This window comes from Molossus molossus, unplaced genomic scaffold (assembly GCF_014108415.1).
Source record: "Molossus molossus isolate mMolMol1 unplaced genomic scaffold, mMolMol1.p scaffold_m16_p_14, whole genome shotgun sequence".
Classification (NCBI taxonomy): Eukaryota; Metazoa; Chordata; class Mammalia; order Chiroptera; family Molossidae; genus Molossus; species Molossus molossus.
Genome location: NW_023425349.1, coordinates 39,082,281 through 39,103,067, shown reverse-complemented (window position 1 = coordinate 39,103,067; position 20,787 = coordinate 39,082,281). Strand labels below are relative to the sequence as shown.

The window sequence follows — 20,787 nt, the reverse complement described above, 5'->3', positions numbered from 1 at the left end:
AAGAGCCCCTCCGTCTCAGGGTGGTGCTCATGTTGATTTGTCCATCTAGCTCCACCGGTGTGGGTTTGGTCTGCACGACCTAGGACCAGGTCCTTTCTTGGGCTAGCACATGGCTCAATAAACCCTTGATTTAAGAAAATCTTTCAGCAGTGAAGGTTTTTGTTTAACAGTGTTTTACATTCTATGGGTTTGGACAAGTGTTGACTAACATGTATCAACCGTTGTATATCATACAGAATAGTTACACTGCCTTAAAACTCCTCTGTGCCTATTTATCCTCCTCCCTTCTTGGCAACCACTGATCTTTTTTACTGTTTCCACAGGTTCTCTTTTCCAGAATGTCAAAGTTGAATCATACACTATGTAGCCATTTTAGATTGACCTCTTTCACTTTGTAATATGCATTTGATGCCCCCCCCCCATGTCTTTTCATTGCTTGACAATTCATTTATTTTTAGTCTGGATGGACCACAGTTCATTGAACCATTCACCTTCTGAAGGGCATATTGGTTGCTTCCTTGGTGACCATGAATAAAACTACTATAAACATCCATGTGCAGGTTTTATGTGGATAGAAGTCTTGTTTTCTCTCTTTTTTAAAAAATAATATTTAGTGAAATGGACACTTTTTACAATATAGTAAATGAAATAGACAGTAATAATATTTATAGCACAATCCCAATTAGGGAACACGCGCATGTGGATGTATATGGTCTTAAAAGGCTTTATTACAAGATGTTAGGCAATGATTTTTTTTCTGAAATTCCAGGTCTTTTTATTGTGTTTCAAATTTTGCTGCACTAATTTTCCAAATTTTTTTCTACTTCAAACAAGTTATTCTTTTTATCATGAGAATAACTCTCCCCTAATAAATGGCTCTATAGTAGGCAACCCAGAAAAAAATAAGGATGACTGACAGGGAGAATTTGCTCACTTTTTAATAGCAGAAGACTTTCTTCAAATGAGATCCTACCCAGAGTTCAATATACAAGAGAAATAACAGTGGCATTGTGATGGAGGGCTTCAGCCTGCTATGTAACTTACGTGTCATAAGGAACTCTAGGGCACGAGGGGCACAATTTTAGAACCATGCCTTAAACCTTTTCTTGTCTGCCTTATTTACCTTAAAATTGAAATGCTCTTGTTTAAACCAGTGATTTCTGCACAGGGTGGAGCTTGAAATCTGTAGTAGAGATGTGTCAGAGAAAGCCTGGGTACTCTCCCCGTCAGAGACCACTGAGAACAGGTGTATAAACAAAACCTTTGTTTGGGCATGTATGTTTTCTTCATGACTCAGCCTTACACAGTCTAATTACCATTTAACTCATTCCTCTGAGTGCCAGCTGAGCACCATGCTCTCTGTCCCCAAAGCTCTCAGGTGCCCGCCACACAGTGGTTACCATGGCAATAGACGCACTCACCCATCTCAGGACATACCTGTATGGCATTTTCGTGTTCTCTGTTTTGCACAGCTCTGCTTCTTAGGGAGTTGTTTCCTGATGTGTTCTGGTTTTTATGAATGTCTTCTTCATTCTAAAAACAAAATACAGTTTGCAAAAATAAAGTTTCAGAGCCAAAACATATGTTTTTTCAGTAAGCGATGCCTAAAAGACTTTTTCTTTTTATTAAATTTATTGGGATGACATTGGTTAATAAGTTATGAGTTTCAAGTATATATTTCTGATACATTATCTGCATATTGCATTGTGTGTCCACTTCCCAAAGTCAAATCATCTTCTGTCACCCTATATTAGACCCCCTTTACCCTTTACTACCCCCTCCACCCCCCTTCCCTCTGATAACCATGCTGTTGTCTGTGTCTATAAGATTTTGTTTGTTTGTTGCTTTCAGTTTTATGTTCCACATATGAGTGAAATTATATGGTTCTTAACTTTTTCTGTCTGATTTATATTGCTTGGTATGATATTCTTAAGGTTCATCCATGTTATCACAAATGGCAGTATTTCATCTTTTCTTATGGCTGAGTAGTATTCCATTGTATATATGTATCACATCTCCTTTATGCAATCATCTATCAAAGGACACTTCGGTTGTTTCCATGTCTTGGCCACTGTGAATAATGCTGCAATGAACATAGGGTCCATATGTCTTTGCAAATAAATGTTTTCAAAATTTTCAGGTAGATATCCAGAAGAGGGGTTGCTGGGTCATATGGTAACTCTATTCTTACCTTTTTGAGGAACCTCCATACTGTTTTCCAAAGTGGCTGTACAGCTTACATTCCCACCAGCAGTGAATGAGGGTTCCTTTTTCTCTACAACCTAACACAAGTTATTACTTGTCTTATTAATAATAGCCATTCTAACAGGTGTGAGGTGGTATCTCATTGTAGTTTTGATTTGCATTTCCCTAATAGCTAGTAAAGTTGAGCATCTTTTCACATATCTGTTGGCAATTTGTATATCTTCTTGGGAAAAGTGTCTGTTCAGGTCATCTGCCCATTAAAAAAAAATTAGATTGCTTGTTTGACGTTGAGTTGCATAAGTTCTTTATATATTTTGGATAGTAACCCCTGTCAGAACTGTTGTTTGCAAATATCTCCTTCCATTTGGTTGATTGCCTTTTGATTTATTGGTGGTTTCTTTTGCTGTGCAGAATCTTTTTAGTTTGATATAGTCCCATTCATTTATTTTTGCTTTTACTTCTCTTGTTTTGGGGGCCAAGTTCATAAGATCTTCTCTAAGATCAATGTTCATAAGTTTAGCCCCTATGTTTTCTTCTATGTAATTTATTATTTCAGGTCTTATATTTAGGTCTTTGATCTATTTTGAGTTAATCTTTGTGTATGACGAGAAACAGCATTCTAGAGCTGGGTTGGCAAAGATGAGATGTTTAGATGAGTCAGCTGATTAAAGGAAGAACCAGTGAATCTTGGCTCATAAAGAAACATAGATAATCTTTGTTTTGTTCTGTTCTGATAGAAAAGATTGGTGTGGCCCACCTTGAGGAAGGGAGAAAGGAAGACAGCTGCCCTTGTCTAAGCCACGTCGATCTGTAACAAGCAGAGCTGAGGCGAAGGTGCAGGTTTCCGGTCTCCTTTCCATCACCTCACACAGGTTTCAACTTACCAAGTAGTAAACCGTTTGTACTATGGATACTTTTATTCATACATGTTGAATTTATGAGAAATGAAAGTGTGTCTTGTTTGGCTTAAAGCAATCTGTGGTAGTAATGAGAATTAGAAAATACCTTCTTTTATGAGGCCCTCTTGATTTTACTCTAAGGAACGGGGTAAGGTTTGCTCTTGGAGGGGGTTTCCTGACCCCTTAGTGCTACTTCCAGATGTGACAAACACCTGGCTCATTTCTCTTTTACCTTTTTTTGGGGGGAGGGTCCAATCTCTCTCCCATCTCATCCCAATTTGCCTTTTTACACGCTACTTCATTCCAAGTCAGGCAACTGATAGGTAAGTAGTGCCAGGTTGGTCCCTGTCTCTTTCGGAAATGTGCCCTGCTAGCTCTGTTGGCTGTGACCTTGTCTTTGAAAAAAGAACAAATGCACGGCGTTCATGTTAGCTTTGGATCTCTGGATGGCCCCAAGGACCTAAAAAAAAATGGCAATTCCCGTTTGTGTTGCGTTTTCCAGTTATTGAAACTGAAGAGTATATAAACATGACTAAAATCTAACTGCCAGCACATACATGACTTATGTATAAGTCTTGTTGTCAAAATGCCCTTTCGTGTTACAGTTGTTCCTGTCTTTAGCACCATTCCTTGTGCTTAGCAGGCACGAACAATTATTTGTTGAATTAATTAACCGCAGTGATTTTAATGTTGCACTAACTAGTACAGTAGTGAAGTACCTCTGGGTATTCCCTAGCAAATCTCGTAGTTGTGGGGGGACAAAATAGATAGTACGGAAGGATGACAAAGTGTTGCTAATTGCTGAAACTGGCTGATGGGTACTTAGGGACTCATTTTACTATTCTTACTTTCATGAATGCTGACAATTTCTTTAATAAAACGTTAAAAATAAAATCCAGCAGGAGTTGGTGGAAAAAATGGGACACAGGTAATGGAAGGGGCTGGTCCTCAGGATCCCTAATTATAAGCGCGACACTGGGCAGGTCACATCTTTTTAAGTCTCAGTCCACCCATCTCTACGACACAGTTTCGATTAGGTGTTCTTATGGTTCCTTCCAGAAGCCTGACATTTACCCATTCCATGAGGAGCATCAGCTTCTCAATGCCGATTACTCCTGTCACCTGGTGGCAGAATGTGGGGCTTTCCTGTGACACACAGGATGGAGCCTACCTTTTCGAAGTTGAAAAAGAGGAAGGGGTGTGCATGGGTGTGTGTATGGAGTGGAGAGCGGGCATGAGTGATGACAGATGTACCTCTGAGTGTGTTGTACTATGTCATGGGGTTGTTTTACCCCGGTAGAGTGCACACCTTAACTTTTTAGCGTTTCCAGGAAGAACAATGCCTCCTATTTGAGGATTTCCAACAGAAATAATGGGAGTGTTCGTGTGGGTGTTGATTGGTGCCTGAAAAAATGACCCATAAGACACATGCGTCTCTGCTTCTTTTCAAATGGGAGTCCTGGGGCTGTAATAGGCGGCTCATAATTACCTCTTAGCCCATTGTTTTCCCCACCTACTCAGCAATTCTGATTCCTGGATCCCTTCGCCCTCCCTGGGACTCCTACAGTCATGACTGTGTTCTAAGCGCAAACCTGCCACTCCGCTGAATGAGTTACAACACTGTGGGTGTCGGGTATAAGTACTTCTAAACAGTTCACAGCACGACACTTTCGATTTCTCAACTTAACGTTATTGCTGGGGTCCTGAGGATGATGATCCTGGACAGAGCCCCCTCCAGAGGGCAGATCCTGGAGCCCGGAGTACATTGGGCCTGGGCTTTCTCTCCTCCATGTTGCACTTTTCATGCTGTCCAAGCAACTACAGATCCACAGTGAGTGTTGCAGGGAGTACAGATGGACAGAGACCTTTTTAAAAGTTGATTTCTTCTTTTCATTCCGTTTCTAAACCATATTATCACTTCCAGAATACAGGAAATGACTGAAACACCCCCATCTATTTGTGATGTCCCTTTCCATAGGGCTTTAGCTGAGCTCATGGCCACCCGGAATTAAGGCTCCGTTTCCAGGATTCCCACCTCCCCAGCTTCTGGCCAATGGAGCGTGAATGGAAATGGCTCTTTGTCCCTTTGATCTTTTCTTCTGCCCTGCAGTCCGGAGTGTCGATGGTCCCACCTGGACCGAGAACACGGTGCCGTGCTGGTGATGTCAGAGTGGTGAGTTGGGGTTTGGGGGACTTGGGCCCCCGAAAGCCGCCAGCAGTGCTCCCCTTCCTTCTCTTTACTACCCACGTCCTGACGTTTATCTGCAGGAAACAAACTTCCTCCTTGCCGCTTTGGGGCTTGCTGTTGTCTGCACCTGGGCTGATACACTGGGTTAAACCCTTTACAAGGTTTGTGTTTGATCCTGAGAGTCCTGTGAGGTGGCTACCATGACCCCTCTGTACAGATCAGGAAACTAAAGCAAAAATAAGTAAATCACTTGACCCGAGTTGTACAGCCAGAAATAGCTGAGGTGGGATCTGAGTTCACACTGTCCAACCTCAGGCCACATCATTCCCGTAAACTCTGACCCCGGGGCCAAGGTCCTTTGACTTTGGAAATATGTAAAGACATCGTAGTACACCCACTGATTAAATTCCCCTTTGATTAAGAAAGCTGGAGTTGAACTCTAGATGTAAAAGACAGGAGTAGAGATGATAGAGGTGGTTCCAGAAATGCTTGTGGCCATGTTTGGACTACATTTAGGCTCTGGAAGTCATTTCTCAAGCCAGAATTTCCCGAGCCCCACCCTACAGACTGATTTTAGGTAGAGTCTACCCCAGAGGTTCTCAACCTTCCTAATGCCGTGACCCTTTAATACAGTTCCTCATGTTGTGGTGGCCCCCAACCATAAAATTATTTTTGTTGCTACTTCATAACTGTAATTTTGCTACCGTTATGAATCACCATCAGAAATATGTGTTTTCCGATGGTCTTAGGCCACCCCTGTGAAAGGGTCGTTTGACCCCAAAGGGGTCGCCATCCACAGGTTGAGAAAACTCTATCCTTAAACAGCACGAGTGAATACTCTTGCCCTTGTGCACGTGTCATCTCCGATTCGTCTGATGTTCTCTCTTCTTCCACCAAGTCTGCTCCACTCACACAGTGTCCCCACCACAGTGGCCCTGACTTCACAACACGGCTTCCATTTCTCAGTTTCTGTGGCCAGGGTTTCTCTGTTGGAGACTCGGCATTCCTGTGACAGCAGAGTCACTCTTCCTCCTTCCCACAGAAAGTGCTGTGGCCTGGCGTTGCTCTGAAGGGATTCGTGGCCTTGCTGAGGGGAGACAGCAGGCTTGACCGGGGCAAGATGCACCTGTACGCCAGGGAGACGTTCATCCTGACCTTGGCGGAACACAGCCCATGCTGGTTTATGGAGGATGGGAATGGCCCAGTGGGCAAATGCAGTGCGTGATGGACCCTGAGGAGATGCTATACAGATCTTCAACTGGTTTTAGCACTTGATACTTGAATCCTATGAGGCGTTTGATAATATACCTTGACTGGAAGGCTTTATACCACCAGAACAGATTTAGGTTGGAGGTTAAAGTTGCTTATTTTATTATGTATGTATTATCTATCTATCTCTATCTATCTATCTATCTATCTATCTATCTATCTATCTATCTATCTATCCTTATTTTTCTATCTATCATTTGCACATCTCTGTATACTGTTAAAGCAATATTCCTAGAAGTGGTCTATGTGGTACATTCTGAGAAGGAATGATGCCTTAAATATTGCCAAAAATGTGACAAATATGGACTGTGATGTCAGTGGAACTCGGGACTATGTAAGTCTGTATATCTTACTTCGTCTGTTAAGCTAAGGAGCCAGATACTTTACTTTGTCCCCTGATCTCTGCTGAAAACCATGTGTCCAGGCATAGAAATGCTCCATACTGTTTTTGAATGTGTGGAAAGGATCTTTCTCAGGGATGTTGAGCTGATTACAGTAGCAGCTGGAACAGTAGCTCTACAACTAAGTAGAGACCGTTTAGTACAGGACTGCTTTCTCTACTTCTCCGAGAAGGTTACAGTATATTCGAATGTTCTAAGTCTTAGGTGTCTAAATAAAGGTGTCAGAAACACATCTTTAATTTCTGTTCTCTTTCTGGCTGCTTTGAGTGATCTAACCTTTCGGTGTCCATTTCTCTGAACATAGAATGAGATTAGACTAGAGCAACTGCCTCAAATAGTAATTTAAAATTCCAAAATGCAATATAAAGAGATTGCAGGGAGAGGCTCGACGTAAGCCTTAGGATGACTGCTATTTGAGGTACTGAGAAATTATCTATGTTAGTGCTGCATTGTGGTAAAAAGTCTGGGTTCCATGGTCATAGCTGGTTCACGTCCAGCCTTCTGTGGCTCTGTACCCTGTTCATGAGCGTGTAGCCTTCACCACTTACCTGTGGGGCCGCATCACTGTTCCAGTGCCACACATAGTCAGAGCTCATTGACTTTTATGCTAATTTTATGGTTTGGTTCGCTACTTGCTTGGCTTATTATGGGGCGTTTACAGTCCCTTTGTTCTCTATTGTTAAAATTTGGCTTGTAAAAGTCAACATCTGTTTTGTGAATCTGATCTCTCCAAATTGTTTGAGATCATTCCTCCACTCCTCCTTTTATTTATATTTATTTATTTTTTACTGCCAGTATCTACAAATGTCAAATATTTTAAGGTCATTTCTCTGTAATGTTGCCCTCCAAACTGCAGGGGCTTTGCCTTGAAGGACTGCATTTTCAAAGGTAGCAGTCCAGAAGTCTTAGATCTTTATCTGTCGCTCCCGGCCTTTCTGGCTCATGTAGCCTTCTGGCGCAGGTCCTGGGTTTACGCAATCCCTAATGTGAATTAATGGGCACTGGGTAGACCTTTCCTCCCTGGGATGTTCCTGTTTTTCTTGTTGGCCTGTGGGGGTTTGTAGGCCAGGTAAGGAGCAGCAGTGAAACACCTGGTCAGTCTGTGTCACTGTCACGCTTCCCCGGCATAATCCTCTGTCACCTGAGGGCTCTGAAGGGACCTTCTCCCCTTGTGGTCTTTGTGAGCTGGGGGCAGACAAAACCCCTAAATGCAGGAATGGAAGAAAAAGGGGAAAGTGACCGAGTTCTGTCTCTAGAGGAGAAAAATGAAAGGTTTACAGTGATCAGATTTAAAAAGTTTTAATATATGAGTTTGTTTCTGTTTTGTTTGTTTGTTTGTTTGTTTGTTTATTTATTTTTTAGAGTCTGCATATAAGTGAAAGCACACGGTATTTTGTCTTTCTCTCTCTGACTTGTTTTACTTAGCATAGTCTGCTCTAGGTCCATCCATGTTGTTGCAAACGGCAACTGTAACTCGAAAATAGAAAAGAATTATAAAAAAGATTTGAAGCATGCAAATACTCCTAGAATATGGTTTCCATGAGCTTCCTTGAAAAAACTATTAGAGGAAGACCTTCAGCCAAGCAAATGACAGATGGAGAAACTGTGGCAAAAGGAGTGATAACACGTTTTGAATCTATTTAATGAAGTAAAATAAAAAACATCTCCAGGAATTCTGATTCCAGAACGAACTTTAAACATTACACCACTGACAGTGTAGAAAGATGACCGGAACACTGCTTGAAAGAGAAGAAAAAGAAGGGGAGAAGGCCAAGCACGCAGGCTCACTTCCTCATCCGCTCATTTCTAAGAGCTGAAAGAGATTATAAATAAGATAGAAGGGCAAACCCTACACAATGTATATTCAGTTAAAATCAAGTGGTGAAGAGAAAGAAAGAAATTATGGAAGGTGGAAAACACCAATTTTGTATTATTCATAGTCTTAAGCTGGTTATGAAAGGAACCATTAAAACAAAGCAGATGAAAAAAAAAACAAAAACAAATCCATAAGCCTTCAGTAGAAACCAAACAAAAGTAAAGACCACACAAACCATACAGTGAAAATATTTTTTAAAAGCACAGCATAAAATATGATGAGAGGAGCTAAAAGCAAACAAACATACCTGGCAAATGAATCATTGGACTTGATTGAGTCAGATAATAAATAAAACACAACCATATACTGAAGATGACTTAGAGAAGATGAAACATGCAGTGGTCATGTCTTAATCCACCAAGGTTGAGCACGGGATTAAAAAACAATTAACGTGTCCAAAAAAAAGCAATGGTGGGCCCGGCTGGTGTGCCTCAGTGGTTAAACCCACACACCAAGAGATCACAGGTTCAATTCCCAGTCAGGGCACATGCCCAGGTTGTGGGTCAAACCCCCAGTGGGGAGTATGCAGGAGGTGACCAATTGATGTTCTCTCTCATCATTGTTTCTATCTCTCTTTCCCTCTCCCTTCCTCTCTCTCTAAAAATCAATAAAGAAAAAAATATTTAAAAAAAGCAACGGTGGGGCTACAATCTCACTTTCTGAGAAGCATAGTTATTTATGTACAAATAGCATAGATTAACGTAAAGGAAACACAGGGAGAAATATCTACAAATGCATTTAGAAAGAATTTGAGAGAGCCTTTCAGTCTAAGACAGATCAAGTGGGCAAAGAAAGGTAAGGATAAGGAAGACCAAAATAACACTGAGTGATAGAAATCTAATGGACATCTATTGGACTCTATAACCCCAAAAGAAAATATATTGTGGCCAAGACTGCTAGTTGCCCCCAGTATCTATTCTTTCTCTCATTACCTTTAAAAACTGAACTCTGAATTTTGGAGAGCCTAAGATTTCCCAGAATAAAGATACATTTTTTTACTCTCTTTGTGGCTACAATTATGTTCTGCCACTGTGGTCAAAGCTGGGTGTGACTTCTGGGCATGTCCTCAAGCAGGACAGGGAGTAGAGCCTCTAGACCTCTGTCTGAGTATTTAAAAATACATGAAATTAAATATACAAGATTAAAAGATAACCAATTATTTGAAATAGTTATTAAAATAAATCTGTGATAGAATCATGTATATGCATCTTTATTAGGACATTAAAAAACAAGGAAAAACCCAACAAGGTTCAATGGGAAGTTTTAACAAATGCCTTCTTTTCAATGCCTTGAGATAATGAAAAAATATTAAAGTATTAAAATATTGACATAATAATTTCAATATTTTGAGATGTTTGCCACAGATATGAACTTTTTACTACTTGTATGTATTAACTCCTTGTAGTGAGGGTGCATCTTGCACATTCATTTCAAACTAGGAGTCCCACCTCCTCTTGGTCTGTGGAATGAATGGAAGGTGTCCCTTTCCCCCTCGGACTTATGTGGAAGTCCAGCCCTTCCTTCGCCCAAATGTGTCTCTTAGTTATGAAGTAATTATAAATGGATATGTCTAGGAGAATATGTTTTTTTTCTTATTTGTAATTGGATATTTTGGTTTCACTTATGGATCTATTCATAAATCTAGTGGGGGAAATCAAATAATACTCAGGAATAAAGGCCTTAGCATCATCTTCACGTAGATTCTCGAAATAGCCAGCAAATGAGTGATGTTTAGGCATGTTTAGGCATTCTGCGTAATTGTCTGTGAGACTGACTTCCATTAACTCTGATGAGAGTCCCGGGTTACATTCAGAAGATGAAATGCAAATTAACTTCTAATGTAATTCTGGTGCCAGACCATACAGGCTCATGTAGGCTGGACCCTGGTGGTTGCTGCATGAAATGTCCACTTGGTGGCACCACTCCATCACCGCTGCAACATAGAGCTGCCAGGAAGGCCAGTGCTTGGCCCAACTTCTGATTGTGGCCCTGTGTTGGCTCTGGAAGCAGGAACCTCGTTAAAAGCATTAATATGCTAAGCTATGATCTCAATTTTATATACTATAAATGTTTACTTCAAATATTGTCTAGGGTGGTCACATCTAATAAATAAACTCAATCCTTGTCAAAAAGCATTCTGAGATTGTTGGCCAAGTTTGGGACAAATTGAGCACCAAAAAGGAAAAAAACATGAGTAAAATGTCTGCCACGTGTGTCAAAACAAGAAGGACTGGGGGGTGGACAGAGGGCAGCACCGAAGACTGTGAGAACTACAGTGTATTCATGGTGGAGCGCAGGGGGTGGACATATAGGTGCCCATTCTGGAACTCCTCCAACTTTTCTGTATGTTTGAAAATTTTCATAATACAATATTGAAAGAAACAACGTCAATAATTGATTATAAAATATTGAATAAAAGAATGTTAGTCCCTAATGATATTAAAAAATAGAGAGCAAGACAAAAAAAGGGAAATCTATTCTTTTCAGAAGAATGTGAAGTAAGGAATATTGGAGAAATTTTTAAAAAATCACTATTTTACAGATCCCAAAGTAATAATTGAGTCAGAAAAGGGTCATCATGGACGCTAAAATCAATGGATGAAGTGCATTGGGAAATTAGATATTCAAATAGCCTTGAAGTATCACCCTGTCAGATTCCTTATTAATTAGAAAGAGAGAAGTGTAATAGAGTGGTCTGCTCATCACCACCCTAACCCAGTCATCACCAATAGGGGAATTAAATTTCTCCAAATGCACTTATGTATATTTCTTTTTTTTAAAATGTTTTCTGAAAATTGATTTGAGAGAGAGAGAGAGGAAGGGAGAGGGAGAGAGAGAGAAACATCAGTTGGTTGCCTCCTGTACATGCCCTGACTGGGGATGGAACCCACAGCTTAGGTATGTGCCCTCACTGGGAATCAAACCTGCAACCTTCTGGTATATGGGATGATGTTCCAACCAACGGAGCCACCGGGCCAGGGCTCTTTCTTTATTTCTATTTTACATGTGGAATTTTTAGAGCTTGAAACTAGCTGAAAGTCACATGAAAGTAGAATTGAACACTCCAAGACGTCACTGACCTTCTGCTGCTGGGCTGCCTTTCACTCTTACTGTAGCTTTTGATATTTGTGTTTGGTAAGGTGTGATTCTTTAAGCTTGGTTCTAATTTCTTTGTATTGTTCCTTGCCTTTCTGTGACTTAGTCTGATTTGTTTGAATAGAGAAAAAATACTTCCATAAGAACTTCCACTGTATGTCTGAGAGGGACAAGACCAGAACTACGTCTCAGGACACCCAATGCGAAGCTAACATGCAAATGCCTGGACGCTTACTCTGAGCCAGGTACGGGCGCAGTACTGTGTGCTTCTCTCCACACCACCTTATTCAGCCCCTCCTTCCCTTGAGTCTCTAATATTCGCATTTTTATAATTTTTTATTATCCTGAAGCCAAGAATTCATAGATAAGCATCCTTTCTTCTCATCATTAACAACCAATCTCCTTTCTGCCCTTACTGGCTGCTATGGTCTGAATGTTTGTGTTTCCCCCAAATTCATTATGTTGAAATTCTAATCCCCAAAGATGATGGTGTTAGATGATTGGGCCTTTGGGAGTTGCTTAAGTTACGAGGGTGGAACCCTCATAAACAGGATGAGTGCCCCCCTTTTTAAAAAATTTGTTTTCCTTTATTGATTTTACAGAGAGAGGAAGGGAGAGGGAGAGAGAGATAGAAACATCAATGAGAGAGAACATCAATTGGCCGCCTCCTGCATGCCCCCCCATTGGGGATCTGGCCTACAACCTGGGCATGTGTCCTGACCGGGAATCAAACTGGCATCCTCTTGGTGCATAGGCCGACCCTCAACCACTGAGCCACACCCGCCAGACAGGATGAGTGCCCTTATAAAAAAGACCCTACAGAGACCCCCTGCCCCTCCCACCATGTGAGGACACAGTGCGAAGGTGCTAGCTGTGAACTAGCAAGAGGGCCCTCGTGAGACTGCAGCCATGCTGGCCTGATCTTTGACTTCCAGCCTCCTGCACTGGGAGAAATACATTTCTGTTGTTTATAAGCTGTGTCTATGATATTTTGTTACAGCAGCCTAAATGGACTAAGACAGTGGTTCTATATCTTGCTTCTTATTCACTCGTCTACCCATTCCAGTACGGCTTCCACCCCTGCAATGCTATGCTCGCCCTTGTCAAAGGCATCAGTGGTTTCCATTTCCCTGAATCCAGTTTTCATTTTATTAGTGGACCACTTCCTCCTTAAAGTACTTTTGTCCCTGACTTCTGTGATAACACATTTTGCTAGTTTCCTCCTATCACCCGGACTTCTCCTTCTCCCTTTCCTGTACCGTATCAACCTTTTCATTCAGCCCTTACTATTACATGCAGTTCCTCGGGGCTCTGTCCCAGTCAGTCTCATTCATTCCTCCAACAAATATTTACTGAGCACCTACTATGCGCCAGACGCTATGCTGATTGCTGGGCACTGCATATATGATTCCTGTTCTTAGCGAGTTTAGAAAAAGACACTGTCAACCATTAAATTATACAATTGATCATTTAATTATAGTCAGGGTAAGGACTATCAAAAAGTTCAAGTTACTACTACTACTACAGGTTAATTGGAATAAACTTGTTTTTGTCTGAAATTCCAAAGATGCAATCCATTCAGTCACACGGGAACTGGAAATACTCTTACCAACAAAACATCTTCCTACAGTTGATAAAAAAAAATAAAAAAAAATGAAACAAGCATATAAACCCATTGAATCTATTAATTCTCCTTAGTCTCTGATTTGTTTTTAGTAGGCAAATTTCCAGTAGTCTGAAGGGATCAAACTTTTGCTGTCCTCATGATTCATTCAGTATGTGGCTTTTAGCTTCAGTATCTGTGCCCGGCACCCCTCAGCCCCGCTGTCCCCTCCCCCATCTGGCTTTTTTCAGAGGCCCACCCTTGTCCTCCCTCTCCTATTTCCTCCTTAAACAGAGCCCCTTGTCATGTCCACATACAGTAGAGTCAGTTCTTGGAACATTACACACTACCTCTTCCTCCCACCTGTGCTTTCTAAATTCTTCCTCTTCTATTTCTTCGTTCCCTGTTCTCTGACCTGAAGACCCCGTGTTGTACAAGGGAATGAGGAAATGGACTTGTGGGTCAACAGGAAGCTTAACATTCTGTTGGCTTTGCGTACCTTTGTCTCTTTTCCCCTCCTTGCTAGGTGCATTACATCGTGTAACTGGACCTTGTTCCCCACCTCCTCTGTCTGCATGGGTCTGGCCCTCGATTAAGCAATTATTTAATTTAAACCTCCATGGCTGCACAAGTCAGACCAGTCCTCTCTCACCAACTTTCTCCTTGCAAATGTTCCAGAACGAGTGGGTTTGGGTGGATGAGGAACTCGGGATGCAATCACTTGAATTAGAAAAATAAAAATTCTTTAAAAGCTAGCAACCATTGTAAAGTGATATGATTGAAAGGGAGGGACACTGGCAGGGAAGTAAGACCCGTTGGGGAATGGCTGCCAACTTCAGAGACTGAGCTACTGGAACCGTGGTGTGCTCCCCAAGACGGGTCAGGGGCCCAGGCAGCTGGAGGGCTGAGAAGGAGAGTGGGTATGTCTGTCCTGGCCCCTGTGGGGTTATGACTGACACTTCCTCATGGTGTGAAGAGCCTTACCTCATATTAATGAATTACTTTCTACGTTTCATGGAGGAGTTACAACCCCTTATAATCTGGCAGGCTATTTTTTTTTTTTTTTTCTGAAATGTTTCTGAGTCCACAGAGTATAGAAATTTAGTTTTTAAAAATTTTTCTTTATTGATTTTCAGAGAGAGAGGAAGGGAGAGGGAGAGAGAGAGACAGAAACATCAACGAAAGAGAACATCGATTGGCTGCCTCCTGCATGCCCCCCACTGGGGATTGGGCCCACAACCTGGGCATGTGCCCTGACCGGGAATCAAACTGGTGACCTCTTAGTGCATGGGTCGAAGCTCAACCACTGAGCCATACTGGCTATGGCTGGGCTAGAAATTTAGAAATTTAGTGTTTTTTTTTTATCATCTTCACCGGAGGATTTTTCCATTTTTTGTTCAGGTAGAGTGGGAGGGAGAGAGAGGAAGAGAGAGAGAGAAACAGCGACGTGAAAGGGACACATCGAGTGGCTGCCACCCTCACAACCAACCAGGGCCGGGGACAAACTGCAACCGAGGTACATGCCCTCACCGGGAACCAAACCCGGGTCTCTCCGGACCGCAGGCCGATGCTCTAACCGCTGAGCCAAACCGGCCAGGGCTAGAAATTTAGTTTTAAACCTAAACTTGTCATTGGTCTTGGATTCTCGGGACCAGGATTCTGAAATTAGCAAAGCACCTTGAATTAAGAAGAACGGACTGGTCTCTGTCCCTGTGTGCCTGTCTCTACCACCCTTTCCCTCTCCCTGCCCATGTCTCACTTCTTTCCAGTCAGGGCCTGACTTCTCCACCTAGTGTAATATGGAAAAACCAGTTCTTGACATGGTAGCTTGGCAATTATTTGTGCTCTACTGGGTATTTCCTTCCACCTACCACAGAGTAGATGCTCAGTGTATATTTGGATTAAATGAATGAAAGAATAAGCACCTGTACAGGTTCTTTGGAATATTTGGGAAATATTCTCCAACCCTCACCATAGGTGAGCTTACGTGATGAATAGCACTTTGTACACTCAGTGTTGTATTAGTTGGCCACAATGACTGATTTTAACCAAACAGTAACTCTTTGTTTCCGTCTCTTAGCGTAATGCCTGGCATGGTGTCAGAGCTGCATACATTTTTGTTGAATCAATAAATGTCTTGGTTTATGTCAGAGTTTGGGCTCTTGGAGGAAAAGAAGTAAACAGAGCCTTTAGTTTGCAGAACCAGGAGATTGGAAGGAACATTACAAAGTCTTCAGGTACATTTCCCTCTTCCTGACTTAACCATTCCTAATGATCATGTACTTTGTTTCTGAACACCATGAGAGGCTCCTCAACCAGGTGACCACAGGGTTTTCATAAGAAACCTCCATCTTTATTTACTGCCAAAGGACACATGATGTGCATGCTCTCTCTCCCTCCCTCTCTCTCACTTCTTTTCCAAGGAAGAAGAGAGAACAATTAGACAGGCCAAGGCTAAAAGTGGCTTCTGGGTCATGCACGTGAGTCCGTGTGTGCAGTCGAAATAGACCCCCTAGATTTAGATCCCAGCTTAGTGTGAAAATCATGCCGCACTATGTCTGCCTAAATCTGCAATTTGAAGACAGAATTCTAAACTTCTGTGGCACAATCGGGACTTGAGGTTCATGCTCATGATAATCAGTTCTGTATAAAATTCCAAATACTCCCACCTTTGATTTTCTTTTTTTGTTTGTTTATTTAACACAAAGCAATTCGGCTAGCATCCAAGGCCCAGCTTCTCACTGCAGTGTCTGGAAGAGGTGGGCCAGTGAGTACCACCAGCCTCATTTTAAATTAAGGGACTGTGGTGTAGAATTTTATAATCAGCAGTGAAAGACAAAAACAAAACTAGATCCTGGTAACCAGTCTTGGCTCTGTCTTAGCTGAGATAGAACATTTTTCTGAAAACCTCTGTAACTATTCTCTGAAGGTTGGGGATGTGCCTTCAGGACACACTGCTTGTGGGCCGGTTGAAACGGGCATTCCCATGGCTGATCAGGGGCTTCCGGTCATCACTAACATGACATTTGTGTGGCAATCTGTGTAGGTCCAGAGATTGATAACAAACCAGGTCTCCCTCCATGCAGTCCGCATGCAGAGCTTCAGAAGAAGCCCGTTCAGATCAAGAGGGCATTCTTTTGGGACATTCATGGGAGAAAAAAAAAATAGCACTTTATCTCCCTTTTCTTTTCCTGTAACCTTTAGATGCCTGAATGTTTCCCCCAGTTTTAGTAAAAGGCAATAGTGATGACCACAAGCCTCAGAACCTTAATCCTTTCTCTACATGTGACTGGTCATTTCAGCCTAGGCTACCTTCACTCACCTGAAACCAGAGATGTGGCCAATACTATTTATCACGTGTTCATACAGATTCTCCCTTAAGCGTGTCTGACTTTGCTATTTATATTCAAGGTTGTTGGTGATATCCGATGGTGGAAGAAGGACCTCTACAGCTCTCTTTCATAAATGCAACAAGAATGCTGAAAAAGTGGTCAAAATCAGTTTTTTAGAACTCTGGAAATTAATCAAAGGCTCAAAACAGTCCAGAGAGTGTCTTTTTTTGTTCCATGTTAAACAACTAAATTCCAAGTAGAACAACAAGGTTTTTGGTGTCTTGATTTCCTAGTCCTGTTCTCTTCCCAGACTCATGGTAGCTTTGAAAAACAACTCTGCAATCACAGTGAAAACTGGCAGCCTATGGAGGGGGCACAATTCCCAGATAACTGCCATCATTTGACCCATCATGCAGTTCCTTTATAGAGAATCCCACAAGGCTTGTCTGTATTTGATCTGACTCAGAGGACACCCACCATGATTTTCCTGGAGGCAACTGTTAATAAAAGTGTCTACCTGAAGCAGTGATAACCGTTGGAGTTACAAACAAGCTAAGCAAAAAATGTAAACAAAGAGCTGGGAATGCGGTATCTGTAAGGGGCTTTGAAAAGCTCCGACATTCCTAGAACCTAGTAGCCCAGGCCCAGGCCCAGGGTTGTGTTCATGCTTGGGAAAGACCTGAGAAGGAGCAACACTCTCACGTCTGGAGGGTCTTGAGCCTCAGCAGAAGCAGGAAGTGCAGGAGAACACAGCTGTGTGCTGGAACATACCGTGCTCACCCGGGCACTGAAGGTCACCCCCGGCACACACAGTGCCCCAGCAAAGACGGGGAGATTTATTGCTTCCAGACCATTATTACCAACCTATAGTAATACTACGGACATGAAGCGAAACTACGAACAACTGTACGCCAACCAATTAGATAACTTAGATGAAATGGGCAAATTCCTAGGAATACTCAAATGATCTAAACTGATTCAAGAAGAAAGAAAAAAAAATCTCAAACCCATAACAAGTAAAAAGATTGGTTTAGTAATCACAAACTTCTAGACACAGAAAGGTCAAGAAAAAAATTTAAAAAGACCAACGTGGGGAAAAAAAGGAGAGAAAAGATAAATTACTAAAACCAGACATATCTAAAGTTGCTACTTTACTTTTAATTTGGTGACATAAACTTAGTGGTCAAGACTGTAAAGGACAGGGATAATCAGATTATTTTTGTATCTTCACAAACCCCAAAATAGGTACCTTACCTGTGCCATCAATACATGTGGCTACTAAGCACTTGAAATGTAACTAGTGCAACTGAGAATCTGAATGTTAATTTTATTTAAATTTTAACTAATTTAAATAAATAAAAATGAATCTGAGAGATTCATTTATTGGAAAACATTTAAGTATGTTTGAAACTTGGGTATGAATCTATTTTTTCAACTATACATTTTATGAAATCTAAATACAGATTAAGTATTTCTGATAAAAATTTAGCATTAAAATTGGCACTTACTGCAAGCGTAAAAACACACTGGATTTTAAAGATTTAGTATGAAACAAAGGATGTAAAGAAAGCATCTTAGTAACTACATTAATCACATGTTGAAATGATATTTTCAACATATTAGGTTAAATAATCTATTTTGTTAAAATCAATTAAACCTGTTTCACTTTACTTTTTTTTTTATATTTTTATTTTGTTATCCTCACCCGAGGACATTTTTTGCATTTATCTTCAGATAGAGCAGGAGGGAGAGAGGACGGAAGAGAGAGAGAGGAACATCGATGTGAGAGAGGCACATTGACTGGCTGACACACACACGACCCCAACCGGGGCTGGGGACAAACTGCAACTGAGGTACGTGTCCTTAGCGGGAAGCGAACCCAGGACTCTCTGGTCTGAGGGCCGATGCTCTAACTGACCAGGGCTACTTTACATTTTTAATGGACTTGTAGAAAAATTTTAAGTTACATATGTGGCTTGCATTATATTTCTGTTAGACAGATCTGCCCTAGTCCTCAGCTAATATCTACTTTTATCCACATTATTATGATTTTTTATTTTCTGTCCAATGCCTTAATTACTGACGAGTAAAAGTTCCAATTTATGCCCCCCCCCCTTTTTTTGAAGGGAATCATTTTAGAAATGCTTGAATGAGGAAAAAAACAAAGTTATTAAGTCCATCATCCCCTTTGAGATGTCATGGAAATGACACGGGTTAAGTAAGTCTAGGAATGGGCACACCGATATGAGGTAACAGTAGAGGATGCAATTTTGAAAACTTCATTTACAGAAGCAAAGTACTGTATTGTCTATATTTTAATTCACTTGTAGGGGGGAAAAAGCATCTCTATAGCTCCGGCCAAGCTTGTCCTGAGCTGATAACCTGAGTGGATTATGTTGACCTCTCTGACTAGCATGTTGGAGAAACAATATGCTTCCTTTTCACTTTGCATAATTACTTCCAACCTTAGAACTTTTGCATTCAAAGTATCTGGGTTAGAAGTTCATGCCAAAGTTCCAGCACTTATATGACCTCTTTAAATTTTAACCCCCATCGAACAAACTCTCCTTACCTGCTGGGCTCACCCGGCAATTCACGGAGTACGTCAGCTTTCCTCTGTGTGTGCAGGGTGGACCACACTTCCCGTCTAGTCTTGTCTCCAGACTTTCATAAGTGATTTCCAACCAACTGACTTCCTCATAAGGCATCTTGATTTGGGATTCTAAGAGACACCTTCAGTAAAGGTGTTCTTTCAAAAACTTGTCTGAATTTTACCCTTAGAAATTCTGAACTTTTACCTGACATCTTGTCGTCTCTTTCTCTCTTCTTTTTCCACCTTCACTGAGTTTGGAAAAATCTTTCAGTTGCTCTATTCTAAAAAGACTTACCCCAAAGATGAACACTTGGCAAATGTGGTAGTTTTCAAGTGGGGAAAAGATGGATTTTTACAAAAGTGATGCTGAAATAAGTGGAAGTCCAGGTAGAAAAACAAAAAAACTTGACTCCCACTCCCACTATACATAAAAATCAATTTCATGGGGACTAGAGGCCCCATGGTAGAAGGCAAGAACAAGCTTTTAGAAAATATGGGAGGGTATCTTCATGATCTTGTGAGTTAGCAAACACTTTCTTTTTTTAGTTTCTCAATTACAGTTGACACTGACTAGTATATTAGTTTCAGGTATACAGCATAATGGTTAGACATTTATATAATTTATGAAGTGATCCCTGAATAAATCGAGTACGCACCTGGCACCATACATGATTATTACGATGTTATTAACTATATTCCCTATGCTGTACTTTACATTCCTGTGACTATTCTGTAGTTGCCAATTTGTACTTCTTAATCTCGTCACCTTTCCACCCAGCCCCCCAACAACCCCTCCCACTTGACAACCATTAATTTGTTCTCTATAAGAAAAAGATTTCTTAAACAAGATATGTAAAACAGAAAAACACCTAATAAATGGGACACAATGTAATTAACTTTGTTCATCAAAATATTACAGTGAAAGAAGACATTTGTAAACCATGTAACTGAGAAAGGGTTTGTATTTGAAACATTTAACAAACTCTTTTAAGTCAGTTATACACCAAAACAAAACAAAATCCAGTAAACAAAATAGTAAAGGGACTTGAACAAATATTTCATAAAGGAGGCATCTAATGGCCAATAACATACAAAAATTAAAATGGAACCTCCATGATATACTACTGTACACTGACCAGAATCACTGAAATTAAAAAGCCAGATAAATATTGGTGAGACTATGGAGTAATAGGAACTTACATGCTGGATGGGAGTGTAAATTGGTAAAACCACTTAGGAAACCAGTTTGGCCTTATTACTCAAGATGAAAATATATATGTGTTCCCAATAACCTAGCAATTTCTTTCTTTAGGTTTAACTCCAGA

General features: G+C 41.0%; 1 protein-coding gene across 2 annotated transcripts in view; it reads right to left on the bottom strand.

The window, feature by feature from the left end:
• Window positions 1–20,787, bottom strand: part of SLC28A3 (solute carrier family 28 member 3) — a 52,107-nt gene that overhangs the window by 25,562 nt on the left and 5,758 nt on the right. For both annotated transcript variants that reach the window (XM_036260759.1, XM_036260760.1), the window contains exon 2: window positions 1,438–1,533. In XM_036260759.1, coding sequence (XP_036116652.1) covers window positions 1,438–1,533 — 96 coding nt within the window. The remainder of the gene's footprint in view (window positions 1–1,437; window positions 1,534–20,787) is intronic.